The following is a 12,719-nucleotide window of genomic DNA, read 5'->3' as shown; positions in this document are numbered from 1 at the left end:
CATGTGAATTGATAAATCGTATCTCCCCTCCTTTGGCTGTAATTGAACCGACGGAGACAAGGTTGATCCCTAGCTTGGGGGCAAAAAGTGCGTCGCTGAAGGTGATGCTCTGGTCGATGCCGTTTACTGACGCTGTGACGTTAATGTCTCCGGTACCGAGAATTTCGACGCGGCTCTGGCCGATTCCGTTAATCCACCTCAATCCCGGTCGAAGGGGTTTGAAATTGAGAATAGAGAACGTTGGTACGACATATGCTGAGTGGCCCCTGAGTCCATGAAGAAGTCGGGCTGTAGATTAGATTGAGAAAAGAGACAAACGGTGTGAGCAACCAATGAAGCATTTGATCGTGTCTTGTCAAGCTGAATAAAATTAGCGTTTTGATCATCTTCTTGCAATGCAATTTTTCCTGCCGCTTCATCGTTTGCTTTGATGCGGCATTCCTTCTCCCAGTAGCCGTAAAACGTACAGTACCAGCACTTGCCGTCTCTTCTTGGGTTTCCTTGGTTTGATGCTGAGAAGCGAGTATTTCGGCTGTTAGAACCTCGGTTGCCGAATCCTCTTCTGCCTCCTCGGCCGTTTCGGTGTGAATAAGGACTCGACTTGAAGTGGGAGGCGCCTCGGCGGAAGCTTGAGTCGAGGCGTGAGTTGTCTTGCTGAGAAGAACCGGGGGTGAAAGACCGTGGGCGTGACGAAGACGAGTTGGAAGGCCCGCCGAAGAAAGCGATGTTGTCTGAATTCTTTCCACTGTCGTTAAACCGTCGTTTGTTTCGTTCTTCTTCACTGCATAATCTGATGGTGAGGTTTGCTAGTGTTCTTTCTGCGATAGCCGTACTTTCCCAGGATGTGAAAAAGCCAACAAATGGATCGGGAAGAGAAGTGAGAATTTTGTTGACGATGCTTGCTTCGTCGGTTGTGCAGCCTGCGTCGTTCATTTCTTTGGCCAGAAGTTTCACTCTTTCTACGTGGGTTCGGACGCTGTGTTCGGAGTCGAATCTTAGATTCAAGAACTGCTGTTGAAGGGCGTGTCGCCTTTCGATAGAATTTTGTTGGTATTGGGCAGTTACGGAACTCCATATGGCGTGCGACGTCTCGCACGTTAAAAGAGAATTCTGCTGCTCTTCCAGGCAGGTGTTAAACAAGTAGTGAATGGCCAAGTTATCATTCTTCACCCATTTGTCTATTGCATCTTGGTTGGTGACAATATTGTCTCTTACTATTTCTGCGGGCCTGGTGTTTGTGCCATCCACAACGGAAACGAGACCTTGTTCTCTCAATCGAATGAATAGACTGTATTTCCACACATTGAAATTCTTTCCATTGAATTTAACAGTCGTTATGCCTCCTTCTCTCGAATTTGAGGGTTCCATCTTGAAACTATGAACTAGCTAGTTATACGTTAACTGGGCCCATAACCTGTTAGAATAAGTTCAAGGGATCAAGCAAATTCGTAACATGGGCATATCTTTATTGCATGTATAGAGAGGTAAGAGAATGCATATTTATCAAGAACCATCTCGAGATCGAGGGTTTAACATGGTACCTGGTTTACCTTTTCTTTATAAGTTGTTTAGAACACGATTAGAGCACGATCGAAGAACACGTTTAGATGAACACAAGAATAAGACAGAACTAGATTCAGAAAGAAGGAAAGTAGGGTAGAAGAAAATACGAGTGGTCGTTTTAAGAACGTAGGTGAGGGAGAAGGGGAGAGAGGAAAGTAATCGTTGGGTACACGAAACTGAATGTTTGGTTTGAAGAATTCTCCGAATTTAACAGCATTGAAAACTGAATATTTTATATTCAATCCCAAAAGTCAAACGCATCGCGGAAAACTTGAGAAGGTGTACCCTACAGTAAATTCGACTCAGTAAATAACAGGCTGTGTCGTTGGGATTTCGTGGTTAGCTAAGTTAGCTAGTCGACATCTGTTAAAGATGTTTTTGATTAGCTAAACGAGACTATTTAAGGAACTTTTGGATTTGCGAATGCAATCGCTAATCCGGTGTATTTTAGCAAATGCACTCGCTAATCGCCACTTCATTAGCTAAAGCATTCGCTAAACGTATGTGAATTAGCCAATGCACTGGCTAATGTACACTCCATTAGCGAGACCATTCGCTAAGTAATATAATTGCGGAGCTTGGTCCCAACATTGTCAAAAACAACATAAGCGATTGCACTCGCTAATTTAATTTCAATAGCGAAAGCAGTTGCTATTGAATAATTTTTGGTCCTAGGACCAAAACTTGTTCCCACAAGTCCTTGCCAATTATAGCGAATGAACTCGCTAAATCATAATTTTGAGGCCACTTTCCAGACTAAAAAATTTAAATAGCGAATCAACTCGCTAATACATTTCCCATATTAGCGAGTGCAATCGCTAATTCAAAATTACGGACCCTTTTTTATCACTTGAAAAATTTTAATAGCTAATCAACTCGCTACTATACCACCAAATTAGCGCATGAACTCGCTAAATCACAATTTCAAGGCCTCTTTCCCCACTCAAAATTTAAATAGCGAATCAGCTCGCTAATAACCCTTGTTCAACAATTCCTACAAACATTGATGTTACAAATTTATTTTTATTTTTGCAATCGCTGACCATAAAACAACAAACGAAGCCTTGTTAAATAGGAAATGTTCGACTAATTTCTGATCAATCCAAATCTGAAACAACTGTACAAAAACCATGCAAAAATTGCTAGAAAACCAACACACAATAAAAAGAAAATGCCAGAGTGTGGAAATTGATACATAAAATTAAACGAAAACGAATGTGAGGATGGCATTCAAGATGGCCGTCTCCGACTAACAGTCTCTCTAACACTTGACTAACAGGCTGAAATTAAAACCTTTCTAACTAATCTTAGAGGAGGACACGGTTGCCATACTAATCAAAACTAGTCAGGTCAGAAATAGTATGTTAGCGAATGCATAAGCTAAAAGAGGAATGTTTTAGCGAGTTGATTATCTGTTTCAATTTTTTATAGAGTTGAAAGACGGTTTGAAATTAAGAATTAGTGAATGCACTCGCTAAAAGAGGAATTTATTAGCGAGATGACTCGCTATCTAAGTTTTTCTAGGGTTGAAAGAGGGTCCGGATTTTTGAATTAGCGAATACACTCGCTAAAGAAGGAATGTAGTAGCGAGATGATTCACTATTTAAGTTTTTCTCTAGGGTTGAGAGAGGGTCTGGAATGTCGAATTAGCAAATGCTCTCGCTAAAGAAATTCCAATAGTGAATGCATTCGCTAATGTCCTTTGGGACCGTTTTGGACCAAACTTCGAAATTCGACACATTAGCGAATGATCTCGCTAATGGAGTGCACATTAGCTAGTGCATTGGCTAATTCACATACGTTTAGCGAATGCTTTAGCTAATGAAGTGGCGATTAGCGAGTGCATTCGCTAAAATACACCTGATTCGCGAATGCATTCGCTAATCCAAAAATTCCTTAAATAGTCTCGATTAGCTAATCAAAAACATCTTTAACAGAGGCTAACTTAGCTAAAAAACCAGACCCCTATGTTGTTTGCTAAAAGGACTAGCCTTCACCGGCTAGCCTTCACCAACCAAATCACTTCAAAACTATTAGCCAGTCTGGACAAAGATGATTCTTTGTCAGGTTATTCGTTCAGTTCAGGTAAAATAAAATTAGAAAAAAACAACAATGTTTTGCGGTAAAAGTCTATTTTACCCGACCAAATTAACTTAACTAACATAACTTAACTTAACTATACTTAAGTAACTAAACGGGACCAAGCCCGAGCTATGCGAGGCAAAATAGGGGTTTTGGGTGGGTAAAGTAATGTAATAGTAAAGTAATAAAGTAAAATAGCAAACTAAAATAACTTAACTTAACTATACTTAAGTAACTAAGCGGGACCAAGCCCGAGCTATGCGAGGCAAAATAGGGGTTTTGGGTGGGTAAAGTAATGTAATAGTAAAGTAATTAAGTAAAATAGTAAAGTAAAGTAAAGTCATAAAGTAAAATAGTAAAGTAAAGTAAAGTAATAAAGTAAAATAGTAAAGTAAAGTAAAGTAATAAAGTAAAATAGAAAAGTAAAGTAAAATAATTAAGTTAAACACTCTAAATATTAAGTAAAATTAACACATTTAAGTTAAGTAAAAAGTAACATTTCTGCTAATCAGTAAGGTAAAGTAAATCTATTAAGTTACTAATAACTTTATAAAGTAATGTATAATTAAGTTAAGTAATTAAATTAGTCAAATAAATAATAAATAAAAAAAAAATTACTCTAATAACACTACTCTATTACCAAAATATTAACAACGAACACTTAACTTTAAAAAAAGTTATCCAATACACAGATGTATACACTACAAACTTTAAAAAATGAATGAAATACAAAGAATACAATATGTCGTCTGCTACATGAAATTATTCGTTATTGCATGTTATATTTTAAAATCTATATATATAAAATTTACACACAATAACTTCATTTTCAAATACTAAATTATAACTAAATTTATTTAAATAAATAACAAGCAAATAAATTCAATTAAGAATAATTCATAAAAACTAGCAATTACATAATTATACATATAAAGTCACAACACTGGAAAAACTATCTACTACTGTCATCTGATACAGATTCAAAAATTCAAAAATACAAATACAACTACAGTGGAGGCACTCTAAACATAGTCAAACAAACAAACAAATACAACTACAGACATGTAATCTACATTATTAATATTCTATTTTCTTTTCTAGGTGTTAGATACCTTTCAAGTATTGGTGGCTACTCAATTAGCTATGATGAGTTAACAGAATCTAGGGTTGCAAACACAAGTGTTTTCTGAGATTGTTTATAATTTGTCCAAAACAAGAAAGGTAAAACATAATAAATAATTCATTAGTTTAAATTGTATAAGTAATAAATACAAAATCAAATACGTATAACTGAGAACTATTTCATTAATAGATATACAACCATCAACATAATATCCACCATATAGATAATTACATTGTAGCCCATAGCAAAAAATTAAAAATTTAGTAGTGAAATCTACATTCATATTTGATTATACATTTCACAATTTTCACTTCATCAGTTGGCCTGTCATCTTTATCGGTTACAACAAACCCAATCCGTTTCACAACAGACATGCCATAGTAATTCTTTCTAAATATGGAGTGCATGCCATGAAGCTATTGTGTTGGGGCTATAATAAATTTTTAATTATACACTAATTACTATTTCTTACAATCACACACAAGTTCTCAATAACAAAGTGTTATAAAAAAACTTAGCTCCATTTGTGTTTAGCCCGCAGTTTGCCATGGATAGTATACCAGCACCTACAAATAATGAAACAATATAAATGAAGAATATGTGGTTCTATATTTATTCCGGAAATAACCTGTATTGTTTCATTCATCATGTAGTTCATCAAAGAAGTTCGCTCATATATAGTGAGATCACCACCTATTGCTTTTATAGTCAACACAATAAAACAATTATTTTGTCACCTTGAATCGTAACTCTCAGATGATGGGATGAAATTTTATGCCAGAATAACAATTCCAAAAAGCTGTGCAAAGTTTCTGCAGGTATTAGTGTCACGGTTCCAAAATAACTATATGAAAAGTTCTCCCATGCTGCAAAGGAAACATCTGAATACCAAAACATGCATTATAAGATGATCATGTGAAATCTTAATCAGAGTCTAACAATAGTTTACCAACGTAGTTTGAAGTACTGAAAACGGTGTTGCCCAGAAGCAACAGGAATCGATGCCAACCTACAGAAAAAAACTATATTTAAGTTAGCAACATGGACAGGTAATTGAACATGGACCAAAATACCACTGTTAGTATTTTAATAAATTAAATCAAAGCATCCTTTGTGCACAGTAGTATGCATAGTATATTATGGAAAACACCCTGCGACGAGCATAAAATGCGGAACGAGGGCTGCAGAATACATTTGCATAGTTGGAACAACTAATATCATAGATCAATTTATAAATTTGTCAACATATTAATATTTTTTAAACAAAACAGTAATACCTTAAAGAGTATAGTATAACTCAACTCAAGTATAGTATAGTATAGTATAGTATAGTATAGTATAGTATAGTATAGTATAGTATAGTATGATGATGTAAAAAAATAGTATGTATAGTATAAAATAGTATGTATGAGTATAAAATGTCGTAATACTACTAAAGTAAATACTAGAATCACTTTATCAACTTAAAAACCAATTGAATAAACAGAATACTAAACATATAATAATAAATTTACATCCAACAACTAGATTTGAACCTAGATCCTTTTTCTTAATAATCCAATGCTATACCACTGAGCTAGCAGAGTAATGATTCCATTCAAATATTTTGCAATATCTATACACGTATTTAATCTATATTACCAATTAATGACGGCAACATTGCATTCCAACAGTTGGCAACATTGGAATTTACGCAGAACATTTATTCAGTTTACAAGTAGATACAGATCAGTTCAGTATACTTGCTTCTCTGAATTTAGTAAAAGTAAAGTAACAATAAAGTAAATTTGGTCGGGTAAAATAGACTTTATCCTGTTTTGCAAAGGGCTTCTTGTTTAACTTATGAATTCAACAGATGAAGGACTGTTTCCACGCTGTAGCATGATCGGTAGCTCATCGTCACCGCCAAATATGCTATGCTTTCGACTTCGATGTACAGTATCCTGCACAAAAAGGTGAACACCGATTTATTTTTAAAAAGCCATCTGTGGGTAGAAAATATTAATAGTTTACCTTTTTAAGGAGAGGTAGAGTGGTTTTGGCGCAAAATCATTATAAGGGGGGTTGGGTAATATCAGTCCAGACACCTTTTTTTTGCCCTAGGTATTAAATGTCTGGAAAAAGTGTAGACGGTATCATCGGTAGACTCCCCTACCCCCGGCTAAGTAGAACAATTTTTGCGAAACAAAATAGAGTCTTTCCATTACTCGTTATTGTCATTGCATGTAAATTGATCGACCTTAACCTTATGTGTTGACATCTGTATTCCCAGCCTCTTACGCGCGCAAAAACAAACAAACAAAAGAACGAGACCGCTGGGGCACATACGCCCCCTCGGCACGTCCGACTCTTTTCGGCTCTTGCGCAACGCAGTCATGTCTAGTAGTAGCTCTAGTAGTTCAAGTTCAGGTGCTAGTTCGGCGAGCGCCTACGGTCATCGCAAAGGCAGTCGCCAGCAGGAACGTGTCGAAGAGGGAGTAATTCGTTGGGAACGAGAACCACGTGGCAAAGTATCTCGCAGCCGTAGTCGAAGCAGCAGCCGTGATCGCAGTCACCATGGACGCCGTAATATCAGTCACAGTCGCAGCCGGGATAGCGATCACCGTCGCAACCGTGATCGGAGTCACCGTCGCAGCCGTGATCGGAGTCACCGTCACAGCCGTGATCGGAGTCACCGTCGCAGCCGTGATCGGAGTCGCCGACGCAGCCATGATCGGAGTCTCCGTTGTAGCCTGGATCACAGCCACGATCGCGAGCGAACCCGATTTCATAGCGCGTCTCCGTTGCCAAAGACGAATTTCACGGTGTGCCGCAAGAACATGAGGGAATTCAGGAACTGGATGACTTCGTCTTTAAAGCCGTCCGAAGCGAAGCAACTTAGAGAAAGTTTTATACCAGAATTTTCTAATTCATCCTTTAATCTAAAATGTCCACAGCTCGATAGTTCCATGGTCCGTCGCTTCAAAGACCCAAGTCTCAAGGGGTCTGATCTGACCAAAGCGGAAATAAACGAGAAGACTCTAAGGGCCGAGCAATACAAAGTACTGGAGGTAGCTCGCCCACTTCTTTTTTTGCGGGAGAAGATGTCAGAGGTCAAAGAGTGGAGATCTTCGCTGATGGCTAACGCGGTGTATACGGCGTTACGCTTATGGGGTCACACTTTCCATGGCATCACTACAAGCCGCCGGGAAAATTTGCTGAAGGTGTCAGACCCGAAGTTCGTCTCCCTTCTAAGTGAATCCCACCGATTCAAACCGCGTCAATGTGGGTCGCTGTTCGGTAGAACCTTTATCAAGGGAATGGTTAAAGAGGCCAGAGAAGACCAGCAACTTAGGATCATCAGTCACAGCAATGGACCTCCGTCCATTTCTAGAAACCGAGGAGCGGGCTATAGCAGCTTCAACCGAGGATCGTCTTACGGTTTTCAACGTGGTAGTTGCAGCCGTGCCGTTTTCAACAGCAGCTTCAACAAAGGCGCAACAAGAGGAGGCGCCTTCAACTTAAATCGGTACGATCCAATCTCTATCTGTCCTTTAATTAAATTAGAAACAGGGGCTAGACTGGGATATTTTGAAGTTTTTTGGAGTTCGTTGTCTAAAGATCTCTGGGTCATGTCTAGTATTAGAGAGGGAGTCAAGATTGATTTTTCCAGCATCCCTTTTCAAACAATCAGGTGGTCTAATATGCATATGGGGAAGGATCAGACGGAAGTTTGTGACAGGAAAATCATGGCTTTGCTAGAGAAAAAAACCATAGAACCAGTGGAAGCCTCTACGGAGGGTTTCGTCAGCGGGCTTTTCGTTATCCCAAAGCGCTCGGGGGATTTCAGACCAATTGTAAATCTGAAGAAACTAAATAAATTTGTTAAACTGGAGCCTTTTAGAATGGAGGGCATGGACTTGCTTCATGAGATGATTCGTCAGGACGATTTTTTCGTTAAAATAGACCTCAAGGACGCCTATCTTACCGTTCCCATTCATCATGGGGATAGAAAATACTTTCAAATTAGGTGGGCGGATATTTTGTACCAGTTTGGTTGCCTGCCCTTCGGTCTGGCATCGGCAGCTTGGATATTCACAAAGCTTTTGAAACCTGTCATTACTTTTTTGAGTAAGCAAGGTTTGCGATCCATCATTTATCTTGACGACATTCTCATTTTGAATGCCAGTGAAAAGGGGGCGGGTCAAGAGTACCAGTTGGCAGTATCGGTGTTAGAAAGATGCGGGTTTTTAATTAATTTGGAAAAGTCCGTAGGAGTTCCGAGCCAGGTTATGGAATACCTGGGATTGATAATCGATTCGAGATCCCTTTCTCTAGCTCTTCGGCGGGAAAAAATAGTCGAAATAAGGGACCTTTGTCTTGCTATGCTTAGACGTGAATCGGTGTCCCTTCGAGAGATTGCCAAGATCTTGGGGAATCTCGTTTGGGCTGTTAAAGCCATCCCTTTTGCCCAAGCGCACTACAGGGGTATTCAAATTCAGTACATTGAGGGTTGCAAAACCTTTGGTAACTCACTGCAATCGACAGTTAGCCTAGACAGTAAGTCGAAGCAGGACTTAGTTTGGTGGGCAACAAACGGGATCAGAAGTAACGGTAAGCCGATGTCAGCAACAGAACCAGATCTCATAATTTATTCGGATGCGTCACTTTCCGGATGGGGTGCGGTCTTTAACGAGGTCTCCACAAGAGGCCCCTGGACTCTGTCCGACCGAAACAGACATATAAACAAGCTTGAGCTTTTAGCAGCCCTTAACGGCTTGAAAGCTTTTACAAGTCGCCTGCGTAATTCGACCATCCGCCTAATGTTGGACAATTTCCCGGCCGTCCACTACATAAATAAATCGGGGGGAACGAAATCTCCAGCCCTAAGTGCCATAACGGCAGAAATTGTCGCTTGGTGTGAAGAGCGCACATTTTCAATCCACGCAGTACATCTACCGGGCATTCTCAATGTTATTGCAGATCGCTAATCAAGGATGCAACACGACACCAGCGATTGGAAACTCCAGGAGTCGACCTTTCAGCAGATCATGGCCCTCTGGGATCAAAAGATCGATCTATTTGCCACGAGCTGGAATCGACAACTGGATCTGTTTGTCAGTTGGAAACCTCAACCGAAAGCGACGGTCGTCGATGCCTTTACATTGAGCTGGAACGAGCTACAGGGCTACGCTTTCCCGCCCTTCAACTTGATATTCAAGTGCCTGTCCAAGATCAGAAAGGACAAGGCGGAACTAGTCCTGGTGGCACCGGTGTGGCAAGTGCAACCATGGTGGCCGACCATAATGGAATTGGCATGCCAACCTCCTCGAATCATTCGGTCGAGCAAAGAGCTGCTACGAGACCCACTGGGGAATCCTCATCTGCTTCTAGCCAGAGGATCGCTCCTCTTAGCCACCTGGATGTTATCCGGAGTCGCTTCAAAGACGAAGGATTTTCGGACGAAGTGGTCCAGCTTCTTGTGGGAGCAAACCGTGAAGCCACATCAGCTGCTTACCAGAGCGCCTGGAACCGATGGCTCGGTTGGTGCTCTCAACGGAATCGGAATCCCTTGTTTTCTTCTATAAGCGGCGTTTTAGAATTCCTTACAGACCTACATAAAGAAGGTAAGGCCTAAAGGTCAATCAACGTTTTTCGATCCATGCTATCAAGCACGTTCGATAGGATTGATGGTTTTGACGTCGGTAAGCATCCGTTAATAGTCAAGCTCATGAAAGGTATTTTTCATTTGAACCCGCCCCAACCCAAATATAACGGTTTTTGGGATGTTGGCGTAGTGTTGTCTTACCTAGAAAGCCTAGGTCCAAACAAATCTCTTGAATTAAAACTACTATCTAGCAAATTAGTAATGCTTCTTGCCCTTACTTCATTATTTAGAATTTCGGAGATCGCGACAATCAGTTTCAACTCATTCATTTTCTCGGGCCCCGAGGTGAAGTTCTCACTTGCCCGGCTAAGAAAGTCGCAACGAGATGGCGCCCTTAAAGTTTTTTCTTTAATCAAACTTAACCCGGTTTCTAATATTTGTCACGTGTTATGTTTGGAACGCTACATCCACGTTACTAAACCTTTTAGGAACGGATCAAGTTCTCACACGCTAGCACTAAGTGTAGTATCGCCTCACGCACCTGTCGGCGCGTCTTCTATCGGTCGTTGGATCAAAGGTGTATTGTCGGACGCAGGCGTCGACCCCACAATTTATTCAGCTCACTCTACTCGTGGAGCGTCAGCGTCAAAAGCCGTAAACATCGGGCTTTTGATCGAATCGATCCTTCGTACGGGAGGCTGGGAATCGGAGTGTGTCTTTTCAAAGCACTATAGCCGTCCGATCAGTACTGAGAAGTTCGGAAGTAGAATTATTTCCGAAACTCAGGAATAGGCGTTGAAGTCACATAAGGTTAAGGTCGATCAATTTACATGCAATTGGAAAATTGTTCGAGGTCGCATAGCGACTGCAGAGCAATTGAGATTGCTTGGAATAAATAGAGACCTTAACCTTAGTTAAGGAACCCACCCGTCTCCTCCCACTCACTAATTTTGGGTTATTATTTGTTTTTTCAGGGGATGCAGCCATAACTCCTTTCGTGGAAATAACTGATCGACGGCCAATTTTCCTCAAGAGATTTAAATATTATTTGGCCAAAAAGGTCTGACGTGCCGAGGGGGCGTATGTGCCCAAGCGGTCTCATTCTTTTGTTTTTTTTTTGCGCGTAAGAGGCTAAGAATACAGATTTCAACACATAAGGTTAAGGTCTCTCTTTATTCCAAGCAATCTCAATTGCTCTTCAGTCGCTACGCGACCTCGAGTAATTTTCCAATTAACTACTGACGATGGAGATTGGTTCCTTTCGTCTCGGGAAGAGTCCAGCGCTGGATTCAATCCGTGTGCGAACGGCTTTGGTATTTTTTCAAAATTTTTAAAGCAATTTTCCGCAATGTAAAAATATATGTAATTCAAATTTTAATCAAATAAAAAAAAATTATCATATTATCATATATTTTATTTATTATAGAAAACTACAAAAATTTTATGTTTTTAAAGAACCTAGCCTATTTTTGAGACTATTCGAACTTAGGATTTTACTTATACTCATTGTTTGAATTATATCTTTGTTGTCTATATTATATATATATTTTTTTCTCTTTCTATTCCTATTCTTTCTATCCTATATCTTTTTTTTTCTTGCTTTTTGTTAAATTACTTAATCTATCTGGAGACTATTCTTATTGTTATTTCTGCCTTTTTTTACTTTAAAACACTACTGAGGCTACAACGCTTTTGGAGAGGGAGGGGAACTACAGATAGGAAAAAGAAGACAGGATAGAAAAATTATAGGCGAATAAAAAAATATAGCAAAATTTGAAGAGACTGGAAAGAGAGAAATAGAGGAACATTTTATTTTTCTCTTCGACTGTCTTCAAATACGTAATTGACGTGTTTCATTCTTTTAAGACGTTTTGCCTGTTCGCTTTGGTGAAGGATCCATAAATGCGTTTTCCTGCTGGCCACTTTCCCAGCGATCGGGTCCAGGGTCGCGTTGTCAGCGCTTGCTGCTCCCGTGGACAGACTAGTGCTGTGCCAATCGGATGCCCCTACACTGTATTCTGTAGACCTGAACCTTCTTTTTTGTAAACAATTCTCTAGAGACCTTTTGGCAACTACTTAATGGTAGCTAATTGCGATCCGTCACTGTTTTATCTCTCTTTCGCCTCTTTTCTATTTTTAATTCTCCTGCCCATCAGTTCTCTAGATCGGGACTCTTGGAACTGTGGCCGGGGGAACCCGGGTGAGACTGTAGCTATGCCGGCGACCATCGCCTGGTGGTTTTGAAGGTTCAACCAAGCCTGACAGGTACTAATAAAATCCCTCCTGTTGTCGCCACTGGCAGGCCCAGACTAGAGCCGTCGATAGGCCCAGTTTCCACACATTTGTAAAAATCTCCAATCTTTA

At 39.9% G+C, this 12,719-nt stretch overlaps 1 protein-coding gene and 1 long non-coding RNA gene across 2 annotated transcripts; both read right to left on the bottom strand.

Moving 5' to 3' along the window:
- Window positions 1-198: 198 nt before the first annotated feature.
- LOC116934958 lies at window positions 199-1,368 on the bottom strand. Its single transcript, XM_032942358.2, has one exon. It carries the CDS (start codon window positions 1,366-1,368, stop codon window positions 199-201), a length of 1,170 nt encoding a protein of 389 aa, XP_032798249.1.
- Window positions 1,369-4,767: 3,399 nt separating this feature from the next.
- Window positions 4,768-6,000, bottom strand: LOC123472315. The gene is made up of 2 exons (XR_006646726.1): window positions 5,397-6,000; window positions 4,768-5,334 (listed from the first exon to the last, which is right to left on the bottom strand). It is a non-coding gene; the product is annotated as an uncharacterized LOC123472315 (long non-coding RNA).
- Between the last annotated feature and the right edge of the window lie 6,719 nt (window positions 6,001-12,719).

This window comes from Daphnia magna, linkage group LG5, assembly GCF_020631705.1.
Source record: "Daphnia magna isolate NIES linkage group LG5, ASM2063170v1.1, whole genome shotgun sequence".
Classification (NCBI taxonomy): Eukaryota; Metazoa; Arthropoda; class Branchiopoda; order Diplostraca; family Daphniidae; genus Daphnia; species Daphnia magna.
This window is presented reverse-complemented; position numbering and strand designations above follow the sequence as displayed.